General features: G+C 49.5%; 1 protein-coding gene across 1 annotated transcript in view; it reads right to left on the reverse strand.

Moving 5' to 3' along the window:
- Positions 1-21830, reverse strand: part of MYO15B (myosin XVB) — a 90453-nt gene that overhangs the window by 43952 nt on the left and 24671 nt on the right. The window contains exons 14-22 of the mRNA XM_075015016.1: positions 18827-18958; positions 17286-17411; positions 16933-17010; positions 15464-15612; positions 15205-15250; positions 14637-14761; positions 12711-12831; positions 11382-11552; positions 6568-6645 (exon numbers count right to left, since the gene is read on the reverse strand). Of these exons, the coding sequence (XP_074871117.1) occupies positions 6568-6645; positions 11382-11552; positions 12711-12831; positions 14637-14761; positions 15205-15250; positions 15464-15612; positions 16933-17010; positions 17286-17411; positions 18827-18958 (1026 nt within the window). The remainder of the gene's footprint in view (positions 1-6567; positions 6646-11381; positions 11553-12710; positions 12832-14636; positions 14762-15204; positions 15251-15463; positions 15613-16932; positions 17011-17285; positions 17412-18826; positions 18959-21830) is intronic.

The following is a 21830-nucleotide window of genomic DNA, read 5'->3' on the forward strand; positions in this document are numbered from 1 at the left end:
TGTGGATGCAGTTATACTGGTGTTGTTTAATGCCCTTTTCCACAAGGGAACAGCTATAACAACGTAAGACACCTTAAGAACAGTGTTATATCACTCCAACCGGACCAGTAAAGTGACACTACTTTCCAGTGTAGACAAGGCCTACATAGATGTATGCTAAGGAGGGTGGGTTGATTTAAATCAAGATGCTTTAAATCACAATTTAAATTACCAAGAAAAAAGAATCATTGATTTAAATCAAACTGTTCACTGATACTTCTTCACGTATTTCTTAAACAATGGTTCAAATCTGATCACTACTATCAGTTAATTTCCAACTCACAACAGCATTTTTTATATGCTTGTGAGACCTGGACTCTGACAGCAGAACTAGAGCGCAAGATCAAGGCCCTTGAAATGAAGCTATACTGCAAGCTTCTTAATATCCCCTACATGGCACATATTAGTAGTGAAGAGGTCAGAAACATCATGAACTCAGCAATAGGACCTCATCACGACCTACTATCCAGAGTGAAAAAGAGCAAACTAAGATGGTATGGACACGCAACGAGATCATCAGGCCTGTCCAAGACCATACTGCAAGGCACGGTCAATGGCAAAAGGAGACGGGGCAGACAGAAAAAGCAGTGGATAGACAACATTAAAGAATGGACAGGAATGAGCATTGCCGCAACAGAAGAATTGGCACACGGCTGCCAAAAATGGAGAGACAATGTAAGGAATGTTGTCATGAAGGTGCCCCAACGACCTCAGTCAATGGACTGATGATGATGATGAAGAATTGTACATAATATTTATTATCCGTATCAAGCTGCAGATGCAGCAGCAGTACATTCAGAATGGTAAGAACTAAATCACACACACAAGTGTAATAGCACTTATAGTCAACTAAATCTTAAATGTTACATAAATGTTTCATGTTTGCAGTTGTGGTGGTCTCCTGAGATGCCATCTGATGGGTTTCCTTTAACTCTTTTATTATTTTTTTTTTAATTTTCAAGTGTTCTTAACTAACAGACAAGTCCTCAGAACACTAAACGTATGATGTCCTTAAAAATTCTACAACGAGCTCTCTTATGATGTTTCATTCTTGCAACCAGGCCCTACATCTTCTTGCACTGCTTACACTTGACACATTTTCCCTTTTTACCAGGGAACAAATTTCTTCAAAGTATTCCCAGATAGGGTCTGTCTTACACCCAGGAGCCATGACAGTTTTTCTGTTGCAAAAGTGCAGGGGAATATATTGGGTGGCCACATTGCCCTGTGGCAAATATGGGACACTGGCCTCCAGGGATGGGGGTGGGACTGCTGTCCCATCGTAGGGCTTTTTGGCGATGGGGGCTGCTTCTCCAGGGTGAGGCACCAGGGATGGGGGCTCTGCAGCCTCCAGTGGGGAGGCACCAGGGATGAAAGGGAGTGGAGGACAGGGGTTCCAGAGCCCCTTGGTGGGAGGTGGGTGTGCCAAAGCCTCCTGGAGCGGGGGGCCAGGGAATGAAGCCGGAGCTGCCTCCCTGAGGCGTGGGAGGCTAGGGAATGAGGCAGCCAACCCAGGGAGGGGCTCCCTGGCAGCAGGAGCTGCTCCCCTTAACCGTACGGCATCAGGGAATGAGACAGCTGCCCTGTTGTGGAGTTCACCGGTAGCCGGGGCTGCCACCGTGGGGTGTTGGGGAATGGGGCAGCTGCCCCACAGAGGAGGAGCTCCCTGGCAGGAGAGGCTGCCACCCCGAGGCACAGGGGGCCAGGGAACAGGAACCCTGCAAAATATGGGACAATTTGCCTATTTTCTTAAAAAATTTGGAACGCCTGTGAGACAACTTAACTAAGGGACTGCCCCAGTAAAAATGGCACAGATGGTCACCCTACCAACGAAGGAAGCCATGTGCATGCTGAACAATGTCTTCCCTTTTTCTTTCCAGTACACCCCACTGTTCTCCTCTATTCTACCTCCGCCCTTGCCTATATATTGCCTCTCTAGCTGTGTCTACACTACAGAGTTCTGTTGAAAGAAGTCACTGACAACAAATGTTTCCCGACAGAATCTCTGTCCACAGAACACGTCCACACTTAATAGGCTCTCCCCATCAACGCCCTCTGTCGACAGAATGGGCACCTGGAAGCTCTGCAAAAAAGCGGTGACCGGTGAACCAGAAGCCTCTCTGTCAACAGAAGGCCCCCCTTACATGATTATTTTGCCGACAGAGATGCTCTTCCTCATATGATCAAGACAGAACTCTGCTGGGAAAACGGCCGCGTGCTGTCGATAGATTCCAGACAGAAGTCATTTGCAGTGTGGACACTTCCTAGTTTTGTTGACAAAAGGCCTCTACTGTTGACAGAACTCTGTTGCATAGAACCAGCTTCTGTCTTTAAGACAATGACTTAACTCCTCCTCTGCCATGATTGGCCAAGTTCCACCGCCACAAAAGCACAGAACAAAACAGTCTTATGCAGCCTGTGTCGCTCTTTGCGCAGGTGACCTTAGTCTGCTGAGAAACAGAAACTGAAAGCCCAGAACTTTCGAGAAGCAAGAGCTAAGAGTAGTTCGGCTGGACAGACAAGAGCCATTAATACATTTTTGTAAGACTAAGTATATGTGTAGCACGTTTGTGATGAGATTCAATTGTAACTATTATTTTTCAATGAAAAATTTACTATTTTATTGATGACTTTTTTAAAAAATATGATTGAAATAAAATCTGATTTTTATTTTTTTTTAAATCATTGTTTTTTATCCACTCTGTGCCAGCTCACAGGGCCAAGGTGGACAGGATTATGGATTTGCTTTCAGGCAGAATTGATTAGGGATAAGTATCAGAGAGGTTGCCAAGTTCTTCTTGTTTTTGAAGATACAGACTAAGTCCTGTGGCACCTTATGGACTGTTAGTCCATCAGGTACCACAGGACTTCTTGTTAATTAGGGATAGTTTATTTTATTAAGCTTACTACTTTACCGCTACTGCACAGGTAATGCTGTTGAATGGCTGTTATACAGTTATTACAGTGCATACTTTAGCAAGCAAACACAACCAGGCAATGCATATAAGGAGTAAAAGGCACTTGGAATGCTTACATCCCTTCTGCCACAGGGCTCCCATCCCTGTTGCCTCACAGCAGGGCCACGGTGGATGTGGATCCAGCTGGGGGAATTCAGGGCACCCCAAAAGCCAAAGTCCCTTAGCTGTTTACTGGGTGTGCATGCACTGACTCAATGCCACTCTGAGCATTCTTATGAGGCTGAAGCCAAGGTTACTCTGTCTACTGGTTCCCGAGGTCAGGGGTGCAGCCCCCAGAGGAAGCGTGACATTTTGTAAAGAGGGGGCAGCGCAATTGGCTTTCCCCTCTTTCCCCCACAGCTTCCAGGGCATCTGCTTTCTCCTGCACGGCTTCTGCACCTGCGTCGCTAAGGGAACACCCCCCATCACCACCCCTGGGGTCAGGGCTGATGTGTCTATCTGGTTTAAGGCTGTAACAGGCCATAACATAGGGATGGGAACTCGGTTGTACTACAGGAATGGAAACTTCCATCCTGGCCCTTAGGCCTACTTATGTTTTTTTACAGGACACCTTGATGTTAAGGTTCATGGCTAGTTACAACCTGAACTCATTTTCAAGCCAGCCTGGGTGAAGCACAAGCTCAAAAACCTAGTGCAGCTCTAGGCTTTGTGTGAGTCAGCTCCCCACCCTAACCCCACAAGGCAATCCGGAGAGTGAGGATGTGTGAACTGAAACTGAAGGCTACGTTGGCACAAAGCGAAAGCACCGTACTTTCCACAGTGCTCAGCGTTAATGGAACAGAGCAAATCCCAAGCAGGGGCCAAGCCTTGAAGGGGTGGGGCTGGTCTTTGCTTGTTTTGCAGCAGCACAAGGTGGGCTTCATGTTGCAGACAGAACAGCATCCCCTGCGAGCTGCTGAGCACCAGTGGGACTCACAGGCCCCAGGGCAAGATAGGAGTGTGGCCTGGCTCCGTATGCTGCAAAAGGCAGGGCCTAGGGCACTCAGACAGTGGAGCTGGGCTCCTCCCCATCCCTCAGAGCTGCACAGAGTGGCAGAGCAGCACTGCTGTGGCAGTTCAAAGGGTCCTGGAGCTTGGCTGCCGAAGTACCAGCAGCAGCAGGTGGTGCGCCAGGCCCCTTTGAAACGCCAGGCGCTGGGGCAACTGCCCCCTTTGCCCCTCCCCACCCCCAGCACCCATTCGCAGGCCTGCTGCGGAGGCACAGCTCTCTCCAGTTCAACAGCAGTTGACGAGCCCTGCTTCAAAAGGGGTTCAAGGACAGGAAAGCAAGCCAGACTTGTCCCAAAAAACGGTTCAGCAGGACTCACTTGTACAGTTGCCTCCTTGGCCCTTGCTCACTGCTGTTGAGCAGGTGACAGGCTGACGTTTCTGCTCTACCCTGCATAATTCATCACAGAACAGACAGCAGCTGCTAAGTTTTACTAGGCCCTATCCCAGTATGACGTGAACACAGGAATAGTTTAGAGGTATTAACTCCCCCATAGCAGCGGAAATTTGCACCCTCGTCTCTGAAATCTAGGAGCAGAGGGTGTTTACTGGGTGTGCAGGCTCTGGCTCAATGCCACTCTTAGGCTACGTCTGTACTACAGTGATGTGTCAAAAGAAGTTCTGCCAGAAGACCTCTTCCGAAAAAACTTCTTTTGAAAGAGCGCAGCCATGCACAATAGAGACCGTCCACACAGCCCCTGCTCTTTCGGAAGAACAGGCCAGGGATTGAAAAATCCAGTGCCGTGAGGACTGCTCTTTCAAAAAAAGGACCCCCGGGGTGTCCACACACATTTTTTTCTAAATAAACTCTTTCAGAAAAAGGCGCTCCTCCTCATCTGGGAGAGGAAGAGGGCCCCTGGAAAAAGTGCTGCGCTCTTTTGATTTCAGATCCAACGAGCACATTTTGTGCGTAGACGTTCCGCCGGTTCTTGTGGAAAAGGCCTGGTTCCCCCGGCCAAAAGAACGTACTAGTGTAGACGCAGCCCTAGTATTTTTATGAGTCTGAAGCCAAGGTTACCCTGTCTACTGGTTTCCTAGGTTCCCAGCTCAAGAGCACATGTTAGGACTGATATGTCTATCTGGTGTTTATGTTTGCGGGGCTTAAGGCTGTAACAGGCTGTAACATAGGGATGAGAACTTGGTTGTACTACAGGAATGGAAACTTCCTGGAATCCTGGCACTGCACAGGGAGACACTTGGAGGCTGCTCCTGAAATAGGACTATCTACAGGCGGCACCAGTCCAGCTGTGACTACACGTGGCAGGCTTGACAGCCAAACACACACCCCTTTACCCATGGACAAGTTTATAATGCGAATGTTTGCGAGCAAGTTTAAAGCACAAGTTTAACAGCAATGGAGCGGATGGAGTATCCAAGGATCGATTTCTGGGATGGGGTGAGAGTGGGTAAACCATGTATATGACATTAATGTGACACTTGAGCACAGTATGCTGATTACATGCCCTGCTGCCACATTACTTCATGTACACTGTGGGAGTGACCCATGCATACCCACGAGCCCACATTGCTCCAGAATACAAATTGTGCCCCAATTGTGTGTAAATGCTGGTGGGTGCTGGGAGGGAAGCAGGGGGAAGTTATAACAGGTGGCTTTTTGAAATGTCCATTGAATATAACGGGGAGTGTAGTGCTCTGGATTTTGGTGAGTGGTTGTTTACAGTAACCCAGCGTACATTTATCATTGAGGGCGCTTTCCCTAAAGGGTTACAATATGCATCAATTCAGTTGTGAATACAGGTATCAGGTGTGATCACCAAACAATGCAGCCCTTTACAGATATTACAATTATAAAATGTATTCTTCCTCAAAGTCCTTGATCCACACTGCCTCTCTTACATCTAAAGGCAGACCCCTCTCCTCAACAGGCCCATAGCAATGACTATGCCAAAGGAGCCACCTCTGGGGTGGAACACAAGTGTATAACAGCACATAGCAACAGCATGATTCAGTGCTGGAGAAGACGATGACACCATACCTTCCCTCCAAAACTGCAGGTGGGATTAGGAATTACAAGGGGGTCTTTGGCCCCTGAAATCCCTAATTCCAAGGCAAAGTCCCTTGAGATCTCTTACAAGGGCAAATGGCAGGGACTGACAGCCTTGATTTTGCAGGTCACCCGGAACAACAGAGCAAAGGAATGAAAATGAGATTTTTAGTCCCTTCAAGCATTTGGATACCCAAGACCTATTAATTTCTAACTGGAATCCAAATGCCATAAGCATCTTCCCAAAGCTCAGCCCCAGCACTTAGGTGTCTACATCGCTTCTCACCACTGTAGGTCCTTTCATGGAATAGCGGCACTTTGGCTTCCTTGGAGGGACAGAAATGGTCCCTCTGTCAACTGGCTTCAGTTACACAAACACCCTCGTGCTGCAGCCACTGCCCATGACAGCAGCGACAGATGTGTGGACTCAAACCTATGCAGTGGGAACTCCCTCCCTTCTCTCTAACACTCACCCTGTTTGAAACCCCAGCAGACTGGTTTGTTTGGATAAACAAGGCCAGGCCCTCCGAGCTGATATGCTGGAATTTTGCCACCTACCATTCCTGGGCAGCTACCTCTTTCCTCTCCACCTTTGGCCAGTGACGCTTCTCTCTGCCAGCTGTCCTCACGCCTCTGCTGTCAGAAGGAAAAGAAATGGCATGAGGGCACTGCCTGGGGTGGGCCAGGCATCTCGGAGGGGCAATGCTTTGGATCACCAGGTACTTCTAGCTACAGTTCTGGGGATGTGCAGGAGCTGGTGTGCCATTTCAGCAGCTAGCGTGTTAAGAGCACAGCATCTTCTGTCTGGGATCTGTCTACACCAAGAAACTGAGGCTTGGGCACCCGCAGTACTCCCAGGCTGAATGCAACCAGAAAGGAGCCCCCTCTGGGGTGGAACACTAGTGTACAAAAGCACACAGCAACAGCAGGATTCAGAGCCCGAGAAGATGACACAATAACCCCCTCCAAAACTGCAGGTGGGATGAGGAATTACGAAGTGGGCTGCTTTGTAGCCCCCCAGTTTGCTCCTCAGGTCGCCTGGCACTTACTGTCTCTGGGGATACAAGTGACAGTGCTGCACAAGGCACTCAGTGACCGGAAACATGGTTCACCACCCTCTCTCCTGGCAGCTGGAAAACCTGAATCCAGCCTGGAGAGGTGCCCAGAGGGAGGTCCCACCAGAGGGCTGGACAAGGACTCTAGGGGAGCCATGCTCCCATCCAGCTCTGCCCTTCCCTAATCTGCGGGCACTCACCTGCCTCCGGCTCAGAGGCTGTGCAGCTCTCTCGCTCCCTCTCTCTCCTGTTTGTCTGTGGCGTGTGTGACGAGATGGGAAAGTGCCAGGGCTGGGCTGGCCTGGGCTGAGGAACAGGCAGGCGTACTAAAGTCCGCCCCAGGTGACACCACAGGGGAAGGAGGAAGGGAAACTGCTGTTCAAGCAGGTGAACTTTGAGATCTTTTATGGTCTGTCGTCACTGTCTGAGTGAGCAGAGCCTTGGGAAGCAACCAGAGGGCAGGGCATAAGAGACTTTGCGGTGGTCAGTCTGGCGAGTGATTGGAGCAGAGCTGAGACCACATGCCCTGCTCAGGCAGCACAGCCTGGCAATGCCTCACCCTGTGAGGATTTTCATTGGGTGCTCTCCAGGCAGCCTTCCGGCTACAGGGGCAGCTACACGAGTGTCTCTCGAGCCTCCTCGCGAGCCCTGTTACACCAGAACAGTACGTGCTGGGCACCTCCCCTGCCCCAATGGGAAGCTGATGTCCCACCCTCTTCAGAAGAAAACTGAAAGCAACAACAGTGACTACCATCTCGCCATCCTCTGTGAAACAAGTTTGATGGTCTCTCTTCTTGTTCCTGTGGGTGTGTGTCCATGGCACAATTACACTGCCACTAAGGCTGGTGCTAAGGAGCAGGGCTCATGGCAGGAAAACAGTGGGAGGAACAGAGGGTGGTAAGCTTGTGTGATAGTTGCCATTTTGGGACTGATCGGGTGACTGCTGAGCTAAAAAACGCATGCGTCACTAGAGCTTGAGCCCTAGGCTCTGTAGTGGAGAGGTTGCACAGATTCTCACCTCCCGTGGATCGAGAACAGAGGGGGACACAACACATCGGTGACCGGGGCTTATAGTAGCACTGTCCCTGCCTATGCTGAACCCAGTGAGTGGAGAGAGAAGGTCAGCCGCTGGGACTATCTCTGTCATTTGCAGCCTTCACCTCAAGACTGGGTCTCTTCCTAAAAGAAATGTATCCGCTCCACCACAAGAGATGGGCCAGAGGCAAGAACTGCTAGCTGGAATTCTACAGCTGAGTTATGCCAAGGTCAAACTAGACTATCACAATGGGTCCCTTTGGACTTTTAGACCTATAAATCAGTCTCTCTTCCCTGGGCTGGATTCCAGGGATATGATGGGAGATGAGCAAAATCACAGGGAAATGCTAGGGAAATACAACCTAGATGGAACTACAATAAGGTTGGTGCATAACTGGTTGGATAACTCGTTTGTATCTCTCTGTTATAAAATTGTCATGCCAATTTTCTTTCAGCACCATTTCCAGTGCAGCACTATCTCCAGATCTGAAGAAGTGGGTCTGCCCCACAAAATCTCATCACCTAATAAATTATTTTGTTAGTCTTTAAAGTACTGCTTGACTGCTTTTTTGTTTTGTTAGGGTGCAGACTAACACGGCTGCCTCTCTGTGGCTGTGTCTACACTTGAAGTTCTTTCGAAAAAAATGGACCTATTCCAAAAGAACCCGTGGAGTGTCTACACACAAAATGCGCTCTTTGAACCCAAAAATCAAAAGAAGGCAGCACTCTTTCCGGCAGACCTCTTCCTCTCCTAGATGAGGAAGACCACCTTTTCCCAAAAGAGTCTTTTGGAAAAAAAAGTGTGTAGATGTCCCAGGGGCCCTTTTTTCGAAAGAGCAGTCCTCATGGTTCCAGATTTTCGATCCCCAGCCCCTTCTTTCGAAAGAGCGAGGCCTGTGTGGACGCTCTCTATCGAAAGAGCGGATCAATCCACTTTTTGTGCGTGTGGATGTGCTCTTTTGAAATGTTTTTTCAGCAGAGATCTTCCAGAAGAGCCTCATTCGAAGGATTGCTGTGGTGTAGACATAGCCTGTTACTGTTCACCCCAGAGCGTGCATGGTTCATGCAGCTCTGACATGTGTGCCAGCTGTTCCTATTATTACCTGGCCACGCTTCCATGTCCGCGACAATGGCCTGGAGATTAAAACCACTGTCCCAAACTGCACCAGCACCATCTTCAACCTCCTGTAGCGCTTCCTGAGAGCAAAGTGGGGCAGGAAGAGAAGGGAAATTAAGTAAACCATGCCGTGCTGAGGACTAAGCACAGTACACAGGCCCAATGCAGCTCTAGTGTGAGCCAGACACGAGCTTCGCAGCGCCAGAGAAGCTGGCAGGCTGAATTTGATCTGATAGCCACTCTAAGCAGTTACAGCTGTGCCTGTTGGGGTTGGGGTTTTGTTTTAACCAGTAGAACAACACAAGCCTGACATGGATGCAGTTATCCCAGTATAACTGTACTTATATCTGTATAGTATATGCCAGTTTCCCAACCTACACCAGAACAGGTTCTCTTGTATCAAGATGGACAGCATACATGGCAGCGGGGTTTTGCTAAATGTAGCTAAATCCGTACAACGCTTGGCAAAACTTTCTGAATGTGAACAATGCTTCTGTTTGCCATGCGTATTCATCTGGGTTGGAACTCCCAAGGGAGTTAGGCACCAAAATCCCAATGTAATTCAATGAGGTTTAGGTACCTACAGCCCCATGACAGTTTTTCGAATCCCAGCCATTGAGGGGCCGTGACAGCACACAGGGATTAATAACCAGTTATAAAGTGCCTGCCTTAGGAGTAGCAAGTTAGGGTTACGACTCAGAAGGAAAAGATCCTCCTTGCAGATACAGGAGCTGCATGGGGGCCCAATGGGAGAGGCACTAGACACGAGGCAAGACAAATACAGAGCACGTAAGGCCCCCTGTAAACAATTTTCAAAGCACACTCACCGATGGACAAACACGGTGAGAGCCCCCACGTTATGCTGGCCTATGGAAGGGTCGCCCTCATGGCCAATGCACCAGGGATTGAACTGGAAACTTTTAAAGCTGAAGGCTTGGGCCCTTTGAGCTCAAGTCAGGGCTCTGTTACAGGGGTGTGGAACCTACGGCCCATGGGCTGAATCTGGCCCATGGCTTGCCTTAATCTGGCTCGTGAGGCTTGGGGCTCGCCCTCCCATCCCCACTCCAGTGAGGCTCCTCAAGTCTCATGGGCCCAATCCAGGCAAGCTGGGGCCAGATCTGACCCATGGTCTCTGCCTGGCTTGGGCAGATGAAGGGGTTCTGCATGCTGCCATGCACCCTTCAGCTGGGCAAAGGGCAGCACGGGGAAATGCTGGCCTGAAGGCTTTTCCCCTGCTGCTCCCATTGACTGGAACTGCAGCCAGTGGGAGCAGCAGGGGGTGGTGCCTGGGAGCAGCCAGGGTGCAGAGCCGCATATGCCCCCAGGGAGCTGCACCGGTAAGAGCCCCCCCCATCACACTCTCACACACCCCTCCAGGCCTGACCCCCCACCCTCAGCCTGCTTCTGCACTCTACCTCCTGCCCAGATCCCGCACCCCTGCCTGCACTCTACCTCCTACCCAAACCCCAAACCCTCAGCCCCCTCCTGCACCCTCCTTCCAACCTACCTTCTGCCCAGCTCCCTGGCAGCCCCATCCCACACCCAGAACCTCTAATATTTGTCCACATTCAAAAGCCTGGGGGTGGGGCTACAAAATCTACTATCCCCAGGTCCCCAGAAGAGTGAATCTGTCCCTGGGGCTGGCGCACGACGGGAGTGAGGTGCCTGAGTCGGGGCCACATCATTGAGGGTTGGGGTTTTTTTTGGATTTTTTTTATTTTGCTTCTCACTTTTGTGGGGGCCCCGACACCCGCTCTACAGCCACACCTCTAACAGCCCATATCGTCTGTGGAGTGACAGAGGCGGACCTGCAACAAACACTCACTGGTGTGTTGCACTTGCTTCAGAAACTCTGCTTCCCACCAGCAAGGGGGTGAGTTTGCAACCCGAGAACCGCTGTCAGGGTTGTCTCAGGAATTGCACCCTGAAGCCACGTTAGACCCTGGTGAGCTGGTCGGCAGGGTGCTGCTTCTGCCGGGCACAAGCACACAAGGTGGGCAATCAGCCCTGGCAGTGCGTATTCTGTCCCTGCCATCTCCCTGGACATGGGGACACAGAGCTGGACGCTGAGTTACTGCATCTTTTCACGGCCCCCAGCAGGTGCTTATGCTTGCAACTGATCACAGACTACGAGCATTGCTGTGGCCTATGACCTCTGACCTTGCCTGATGCCCCCGGAAATGAGCCTGGATGATCGTGACCTTCTGCCGGAAGACCTGGAATTGCCTGCGGCTGATGAAGCCTCGGATGTTCCGCTGGAGGGTGATGATGGCCCAGCTCTGCTTCTGGCTCCATCGTCTCTCCAGCCGCTGCTTGGCCTTCTCCTTCAGGAAGACCTGGGCAGAGGAAACAGCTGCTGACCCCCAAGAAGAGGCAGAGTCCATGACGGACCATGGTGTTTACAGCCCCTTAATGTAACTAACTCCCACGGAGTCGCTGCTGCCCATCAGAACACAGGCTGGCCACGGACACGAGCCCATTGTTCTTAGATCGGGCGACTCTTGGTCTCTGTTACTCTCTTCAGGGAGGGCTGGAACCAGGCCAGGTTAACTATTCTGGGAGGCTGGGGCTATTAGATTTTGGGGGATTCTCCTAGCCTCTGAAACGGGGCCAAAACCAAGAGGTTCAGAAAGCCGGACAGGGCTGTGGGTTGAGGCAGGGGGCCGGGTGCAAGGGCCCCACTTTGAGGTGTAGGCTCTGAGTTGGGGTTGGGAAGGAGTTGTCTGGGGGGCAGGAGGGTGCCCCCGGCTGGGGTCAGGGGTTTAGCAGTGCAGCAAGGAGGCATGGGGACGGAGGGGCTTAGGTGCTTACCTAAGGCAGCGTCCCTTTGGTGGCATAGGCACCAGGGAGGGAAGGGGGCAGGTGTTCCTGCAAGCCAATGAGAGCTGCAAGGGGGGGAGCCTGTGGAGCCACCCACAGATGGACTCAAATCTGGGACCTCTGGAGCTTTGTGCAGGTGTTTCTACAGCTGGAGCTAAAAGCCAGCTAGCTCACAGCTAAGACAATGGAGGAGGCTCATTCTCTCTCTGTAAGTGGTCTAGGTGCCAGCTACACCTGCAGGCAAGGGAAGTGCATGGACAGAGCTTTCAGGCATTTGCAGCTCCAGCCCAGAGGTGGGTCTGGCTGAGGACTGGGGCACCTCAGGATCGCCAAGCATGGGAAGCCCAGCAGTGGCACACCAGAGGATGTTGTAGGTTAGCACAATGAAGACACAGGTCCAGACTGGGATGCACTGGCTGGCCAAGGGAGCCAGTTCCTGCACTACAGCTGCCTGCAGCCACATTCTTGGTTTGCCTCTTTCAGAGGTGATAACGTTCTCCAACTAAAAAAAATAAAATAAAATAAAATGGAACTCAAACAACAGAGATGGCCCGGGCAGATCAGTTCTCCCACATTCGTGTGTGTGCGGGAGCTAAGCACCTATTTAACCCCAGTACCTAGGGGCTGGACAGATAGGGCTCTGGGATCAAGACAGAGGAATCCTCAGACACCACCTTTGTTACTCCAATCTGATAGAGGTCCGAGGGATCCCCCACCACATGCGACAGCACTGCAGCACATTGGTCCCTGTCCTGTGAGTAACTCTGCCCTGGGGTCCCAGTCAGAGTCCCGTACCTGAAAGGCAAGGGGAAACCCAGCATACACTGGATGACATCAGGAGGCTCAGGGAAGACAACCAAGCCCAGCACCCGGCAGCTATGCAAAATCAGGCACAGATGATCTCCCATCGGTCTGATGGATACAGCTGGCTGCAGGTGTCGGGGATATTTCATTAGAAACTGGAGGTAATTTCATACAGGCCACCATAAAGCCACCACGCCGAAGTGGTTTTCAGTCTTGACAGCACTCACACTCTGTATGCCAGTGCATTCCCCATGTGCAGAAAGTTACTTATATAGGATACATCTCTCTAAAATGGGGCAGGAGCATGGATGTTCCCTGGCCAGAGAGCTCCAGGGGCCATGAGAAGGTGGCCACCTGGGGCTGGAACTGGAGACAGAGGCAGCTGGGGGGCTGGTGGCAGGGTATCTCCTCATACGCAGCAAATTCTCTCGTTCAGGACCGGACAAATCCCAAGGGTGCTGGACCAGGGAGGTCCAACCTGTATGTGTTTGTGCCTGCAGTTTCCAGGGCCAGGGCTGGATTTGAATTCACAGCCTACTGAGGTGAGCACTCTCCATTTTCCCATGGGTGGCAGGTAATGGAGGCACAGGAAAGCATCGCCTTCCCAAAATTGCCTACATTTGCCACTCCCAGCAAGGCAGGGGCCGAGGCACAGCAGCCCCAGACCGCCAGGTGGCCAGGAAGCATGGGTCTGGAGTCAGGAGTGCATGGCTCCACAGGGAGTGGGAGGCCTGAGGGACAGAAGAGGTGGGGCCTCATTGGGGAAAGGGCAGACCTTGGATGGAAGTGGCAGGGCTGGGGCTTGCCTTCACCAGCCACCCCTGCATTCTCCTGTTATAAAAATCTCGTGCCCTTCTGTTTGTAGACACCAGATGTTTTCCTTCCCAAACCAAGACACTTTAGACACATGTGGGGAGAACATATTTTGATTTGCATCATGCACCAACACCTCTTTATTTTCTCACAAGGAAAGACATCCATATTTCCCTGCTCCACGGAGACACTGTGAAGAGAAATACGTTAAAGTCTGTGTGGGGCTCCGATACTACAATAATAGGGGCCAAAGAAATAAGTGCTGTGACAGAGTCAGGCTAGAGGGCTAGCTTAGGACTGGGAAGAGGCAAGACTAAAGGAGCAGAGGCAGCCTGGCTAATTAGCAGAGGGTCACTTCCAGGCAGGGAGGAGCAGCTGCCCCGTGGAGGCAGCCAAGAGAAGAGCTGCTGTAAATCACTTCAGGCCCGCTGAGCTCGCCTGAGGCTGCTACAGGACTGTTTAAAATGCCGTCCCTGCTGGGAGAAGGGGAGGAGAGCAGAAGAGGAAGTTGGAGTCGGGTGAGGGGGTGACAACAGATAAGGGGAGAGTAGAGACAGTTAGAAAGCTGAGAAGAACGTCAGCGTTCCCAGAGACAGCAGGGCAGGTGTAGAGTTCCCACAGGGAGTGTTTGGGTTCCCCACCTCCTAAGCAACCACGGGTCAGCCAGAGGCTGGGGTGGATGGTTTACCCAACCCAGGCAGACCATGAGGTCCCCCTCAGCCAAGGGACAGATGTCCAACCCATGGCTCAGGCACGTGGGGCCCGCTGTCTGCAGTACCCAGATTACCTGTGGAACTGTGACCCAAACAAGGGGCTGGGGATAAGGAGTGAGACTGAATCTACCACAGTGCCTTAAAATAGATCCAAACAAGCCGGAAAGAGGAAGAGAAGTAGCCACACGCCATAGCTGCTCACTGGCACTGCATTCCCCTTTAGCTGCTCAGGAATCTCAGCCAAAAGGAAGAGAAGACCAAGTGAAGTACCTGACTAAAAAGTTCTGGAATGGGATGCGAATTGGGTAGCCCTCCTTCCTGATGTGGATGGCCTCCAGTATCCCAGAATGCCTCAGCTGACAAGTGACGTATTCCACATCAAAAATGTCGGCGAGCTGCAATGGGAAGCCATGGGAGAGGAAAATAGGGGTGGATGGGGAAGCGTTGAGGGTCACTCCTTGTTGATTTATCCCCCCAAGCTTCCATGAATCATGCTCTCCACATCCTGCCTGTCAGTTCTGGCTGCCCTGGTGCAATTTCCCAGCAGCGTGAAGGAAGGCTCACAGCAGTAGAGGTAGGAAGAGACAGTGCAATGCTGGTAGCTTAGACACAGAGTAGTCCTCACTGAAATCCTGCTCCAGGAAGGGTCTGTGCAGGCAGGGCAAAGGAGATGCCTCGAAATGCAGCCCCCGTCCTCCCACTTATGGGAGTGGACCTCAGATGGCAGCAGGCCAAGTGGGAAAGACTGGGGAGCCAGGGGATATGCTCTGATGTTGGAGGAGTCCCCCAAAAATCTGTGTCTGCTGCTTATGCCACCCAAAACAGGTGGTTTTCTTACCTTTTTTGGATTGGGCGTGATGCAGCGAATGAAGAAAGTGTGGCTCCTGCAGGACAAAGGGAAAGGAGACCACATTAACAGCCCCATTCCAGGAACATCTGACAACACCAAATGCCTCGAACAACTCAGTCTCTGCCACTCTGGTCCTGGAGCTCATTCCCAGACCCCAAAGTTTCCCACTCAAACTGTCTAGCCAGGGGTGACGTTGAGTAGACCAGTCAACTTGCAAATGGAGCCAGCCCATCTGGGAATCCCTCACCTCCTCAGCTTGGCTGTGAGGTCCTGCAGGGACTGCTGGAATTGGGACACCAGCGTAGAGGCACGATGCTTAAGTCCTTTGGCTCTCACAGCCAGGTCCTCCTGCTGTCCATGATGCACCCTGGCCTGCTGGAAAAGATGGGACACCAGCTGGAAAGGGGATGGAAAAGGAAGGTCAGTGAGTAAAACTCCTTTGTGCTATGAGATATAAGTCTCTGAAGTGATCAGAGTCAAAGAATGAGGACATGGGCCCACAAGAGCAGGACTGTGTTCGCTTGTGACCAGAGTATGTTCCCAGGTTCCCTCTGGGGGGGAAGGGGTAGAGGGGAGGTATAGGGAAGGGGAGGAGAAATCAAAAATAGGAATTTAAAAGTCTGAAAGAGGTAAAGGATAGAATGGGTTAATACGCAGCCAACATACACCCTGGGCATGTCCATGAATTAGTCTAAATCCATCACTTAGTCCAGGTTTCCCAAACGGTAGCGTAAAGTTTCTTGCTACTTCCCAAACTAACTAACCCCCCATCACCCAGGTCTTTGGGCTTCCCTGAAGGAAGCAAAGTTTTTACGTGTTTTGTCCCTGCAATTAGCAGAGTTCTCCCCCCAGCTATCTAATGTAATCCAAACTGGATTATGTTCCTAGGGGGAGAAAAAACCCTTTGGACACATGTAAGAAAATAAGTACAGTAAATGCTTTCATATCCAGCAGCCCTGAGACTGGGAGGTTGCCAGATATTCAAATATTCTGGATAGTAGAGAGGTATACCTAGCAATGCACAGCAGTAAAGAAAATGGTTAGATATAAAGAAAAAATCAAAAATTTATGCAGAGTACTATATTTACCAACACCAGTAGTATTGTACATTGTGTTTGCCATATGTATTTGTATTTACTTTTGCTATACTGTACTTTTGGAAAATGTAACTAAAATTTACTTATGGTTAAAATGCCAGTTATTCGAGAGTTCCAGATGATAGAATGTCGGATATGAAAGAGTTTACTGTATGTTGAATGTAAAAACTTTATTAATCGGTATATAAGTGTGAATACACATACACAAAAATAATAACAAATTTCGAGGACAAGATGCAACGGGTTCAAACTGAAGCAAAGAAGATTTAAGTTGGACATTAGGAAAAACTTCTTAACTGTCAGGGTGGTTAAACACTGGAATAAATTGCCTAAGCAGGTTTTGGAGTCCCCATCACTGGAGATATTTAAGAGCAGGTTAGACAGACATCAGTCAGGGATGGTAGAAGGTACTTGATCCTGCCATGAGGCCAGGGGACTGGACTCGATGACCTCTTGAGGTCCCTTCCAGGTCTTGTGTTCTATGATTCTATGAACATTTTAAATGGTATGGATGAGCCTGAGACCCAGCGGCCTTATGAAATTTCGGCCACCCCCCACTCTGCGCACCCCTGCAATAAAGGATCCTGCATCAGAGGCAGCACAACCCTGAGTACTGTACCTTGAGGTGACTCTGGGAGAAAATCTCAAGGAGCTCTGGGCGCAGCTGGTCATGGTTTTTATTCAGAAACTTGTGAACCTGTAAAGTCAAACTCTGATTGATCAGCCACAGACCATCAAAGCCAGACACAAAACCCAGCACTGACAGACACCGCCCAGCATCCTGCAAAAGTTCCCATCCATGGATCTTCTGATGGTTCCTACCGTGGCTCAGAATTAACCATGTGTAACCTGAGAACACAAGGGCTCCCCTAAGCTCCCACTGCACCTTCTCTAATCTCCTCCACCCTTAATACCCTGTGCTCCCTGCTCAAGCTGCTCTGAGAGTCCTCCAGCCTCATCCCAGGAGTTTACCTGATAGGTGACAGGACCTGCATAGTGCCGCACGGTGAAGACTGGCAAAGGCAGTTTGGTTTTGTGGTACCAAGGGCTATTTCCATGATGGTAATGGCACTTCTGGAGGAAGGTGTGGTCCGTGGCCTGTGCAGCAGATAGATACATGCCTCACAGAGTTGTAACCTATTCTCAGATTGAAGACCCATTGATAAACTGGGATTAAAGGATTAAATACGTAATTCAGGTTGAACCTCTCTCATCCAGGACTCCCTCATCCAGCAACATCCAGGGTCCAGCATGATTTTAGTGAGCTGGATGACCACATATCATGGGTGTGGCCCAGTTTCCCATGGTCCCATAAAGTTTATTTAGAGCCACCAGCCCTGGATCTCAGTGTTTTTTGCTGTTGTTGAGCTGTAATTTACCACTAAATGTCTCCTAAGAGCCCACTAGGCAGCGGAAGTGTTGATCATGCCGGTAGACAATACTGACCTCCCATGGTCCAGCAAATTCTTTTGTTCAGCACTGGTCAGTTCCCAAGGGTGCTAGCCTAGAGAGGTTCAACCTGTAGTACCTTAAAGGGAGTCAGGTACACCCTACTGTATGTGCCACCCACTGTTAAATTGTGTTATATGCCCCAGCTACTAGTTGATAGAGGGTAGAAGTTTACTAAAGCTGCCAGTTGTTAGAATCACAGTTTAAGAGGTAGTCGCTCTCTTTTTCAGCATTAGGGTCAGGGGTTCAATCCCCACTGACAACCCCAGAAGGATGGGGGAAGAGGATCATCCTATAAGCTCTTCAAGGGCAAACAACAATCATGTCTATCTCTGATCATGCCATGGAATTTTAGATCTGCAAATAACTCTAAAGATAACCACCCCACCTTTTCAAAAATAATCAAGCACCAGTTCTCACCGAGGTCTACTAAATAAAACATACCTGAACCAAATTTTCCGAGAAGGATTTTTTTTTTTTTAAAAATGAAGTACTGCAGTTTCCAAGCAGTGAAATATCTCTACCCTTTTCAGAATGTTTTATCTCACTGTCTTCCGCCACTGTACCCCTTACAAGAGAGAAACACAATCCCTGCTAGTAGAACAGCAGTCCTGAGAACTTTCAGTACAACTGGAAGTGAATGTAGAGTGGATACCAAAATCAGGATTAAGTAGTCGCCAGTGACCTTTCTCCAAAGACCAGGCTATGTTTAGACTATGACTGCTATTTCAGGACACAAATGTATCCCAAAATAGCAACTCTGCGCTACACCCTGTGCTCGAAATAGCAGCACTGTTTCTAGTGCGGTATTCCAGTTTCGCTACCGCTTGTCGTGAGAGAGGTCGCAGAAACTTCAAAACAGGCGCTTATTTGGAATTTCAGTGCCATTTGGATGGCACCAAGTTTGAAAATAAGGCAACTCAAAATAATTTGTGCAATTTGTATTGTGAAAATTGCATGAATTGTTTTGAGTTAGGGATGCAGTCTAAACACAGCCCCACTGACCTTCTCCCCACTTAATTTGCTATCCCAGGCATGGCTGACTGCGAGGATGCATTCTTAACCTGAGCCAATGAAGTCTGGTCATCCAGGATGCGTAAGATGCCATGGGGCTTTGCAGCAATCAGATCCAGGCACGACTCTTGGTCCATCTTGGAAATGAGAATCCAATCTAGCTCCTCATGGGCGTACTCCTCCTTCAGGGCAAAGACATCCAGCCAACCCCACCAACAAGCCATGAAAATGAGATGAAATCATGGAGTTAGTAAAAGGATCCAGTTATTAAATCGATATTGTAAGAAACTTTCATGGGAGCTCCCCCATCTTAGCTCATGGAACCGTCTTCTAAGATTATGAATGTTCTTTCTAATCTGTGAGGAGAGAGCTATAACAGAGCAAGAAATAGGGGGAGTGTAAGAGAAAATGATTGTGGAAGTTACACTAATCTCCTGCCCAAAGTACAACCACTTAGCTGCCGGAACAGGCCTTGAAGTTACAGGTGTGATCAGGATCCCAGATCCCAACTATGCTGCTTATAAACCCTGTAAAATAGAGACATGCTCTAGCAGATTCTCTCCCACGATCTTACTGCAGAATTAGCACAGGGTCAGTAACAACAGAACCTCAGAAGCATGACCTGTAGTGGGAGCATATCAGTACTGGATAAGTGAACGAAGTCCACCCCTCTTTTCCTGTTAAGGAGGAACCTCGAGCTGAGACCGACCCAATTTGCTGCAGCTGTCATTCCCCATCTCCTGGTGAGGTCTCTGTTTTACCTCTTCCTGGGTAATGACTGTCTGTCTGAAGAAATGTTGGAGATGCTCATTTGCAAAGTTGATGCACAGTTGCTCTAAGCTGTTCACCCCCAGATCCTGTGGACATGTAGAAAGACACATCCCTCACTCTTTTCTGTTATTGTTACCATCTTTGTCACAGTAATGCCGAATGACCAACCCTGAATAGAGTCCTACTGTGCTAGGCATGGACCAAATGGCATTAGAACAGAAGGCAGCCCCTGAGCCAAAGAGCTGACCATCTAATAGGTAAGACAGACACGGGGTCATAGAACCCTACATGGAGCTATAGTAAAGCAGGTGCATAAATGCTTGGCTATCTGTTCCCAGAGAAGTATGAGAGAGACAGCCGTGTTAGTCTGTCTCTTCGAAAACAACAAAAATTCCTGTGGCACCTTATAGACTAACAGATATTTTGGAGCATCAGCTTTCGTGGGCAAAGACCTGCTTCTGAAAGGACATAACAAGCGGGGTTCCACAGGGATCAGTTCTGGGACCAGTTCTATTCAACATCTTTATCAACCATTTAGATGATGGCACAGGGAGTAAGTTTATAAAGTTTGCACATGATACCCAAGCGGGGAAGGGTTGCAAGTGCTTTGGAGGATAGAATTGTATTTCAGAATGATGTGGACAAACTGGAGAAATGGTCTGAGGTAAATAGAATGAAATTTAATAAGGACAACTGCAAAGTACGCCACTGAAGAAGGAACAATCAGCTCTAACTGTACAGAATGGGAAATTAGTACCCAGGAAAGGGTACTCCAGAAAGGGATCTGGGGGGGTCCTAGGAGACCACAAGCTAAATATGAGACAACAGTGTGACACTGTTGCAAAAAAAGCAAACACCATTCTGGGATGCATTAGCAGGAGTGTTGTAAACAAGACACGAGAAGTCATTCTTCTGATCTACTCCACAATAATTAAGCCGGAGAACATCAACAAAAATTATTAAAGGTCTAGAAAACACGACCTATGAGGGAAGAGTAAAGGAATTGGGTTTGTTTAGTCTGGGAAAGTGAAGACTGAGAAGGGACATGATAACAGTTTTCAAGTACCTAAAAGGTTGTTACAAGGAGGAGGGAGGAAAATGATTTTTCTTCACTGCTGAAGATAGGACCTAACTTGTACTGAGGGAGACTTAGGTTGGAGATTAAGAAAAACTTCTTCTCAGGGTGGTTAAACACTGGAAAAAATTGCCTAGGGAGGCTACGGAATCTCCATCACTGGAGATTTTAAAGATCAGGTCAGACAAACACCTGTCAGGGATGGTCTAGGTGGTGCTTGTCCTGCCATGAGAGCAGGGGACTTGACTTGATGACCTCTTGTAGTTCCTTCCAGTTCTAAGACTCTGAAAAGGGAGAGGGGAAATTGTGGGGAGGAGCAGAAGGGTGAAAGGGCCAGACAGAAGAGGCTTGGGGTAAAGTCAAGCTGAAGAATTTGTGCTGCAGTCCGTCCTGGAGGGCGTACAGAGCTGTACGTAACATGTAGCATCTTCCTCTGCTGACTCGAGCCCACAGCCCTGCCAGCCTGTTCTCAGCAAATCCTGATAATTAGTCTGAGAAATACAGTTTGTCTCATTTCTGGTTTTCCCTGCTCTGTTCTCAGCTGGGCGGGAGCAGGGTTGGGGCTGCCTTATGTTCACAGGACAGGCTGCACAGGAAGAGGCAGGGCAAGATAGGAAGGGACCTGGGGAATAAAGGTCATATATTGCCCCTATGTACATCCTTCTCTATATATGCACGGCCATGCACACACACCTGGAACAGCACAAGGATGCGAAATACCTGCAAAAGTGTCATAGCATCCATTCAGGCCACATAACTCCCACTCATGCTGAGACCTGCATGTTATCTACACTGATGGAATCTGGAGAGCCCTTCGGGGCAGGGACTGGTTTGTACAGCACCTGGCACAATGGAACTCTGGCTCTTGATTAGGGCTTCAAGGTGTTGCTGCCATACATTAGTAGTTTCACAAGACCTCTAGTAGAGATCCTACTTCCAGGGTCTGAGCCAAAGCCCCATAAATCAACGGGAGTCTTTCCATTGACTTCAGTGGCTGTTGGGTCCTTAATGAGGTTGGGAATGGCACAGGTGCAGGAAGCACAGAGGCACATGGAAAACAACAATAAAAAGACGACACCAAGCTGGGAGGGGTTGCAACTGCTTTGGAGGATAGGGTCATAATTCAAAATGATCTGGACAAACTGCAGACATGGTCTGAGGATGATGTTCAATGAGGACAAATGCAAAGTACTCCACTTCGGAAGGCA

This window comes from Carettochelys insculpta, chromosome 20 (genome assembly GCF_033958435.1).
Source record: "Carettochelys insculpta isolate YL-2023 chromosome 20, ASM3395843v1, whole genome shotgun sequence".
NCBI classification, from domain to species: domain Eukaryota; kingdom Metazoa; phylum Chordata; order Testudines; family Carettochelyidae; genus Carettochelys; species Carettochelys insculpta.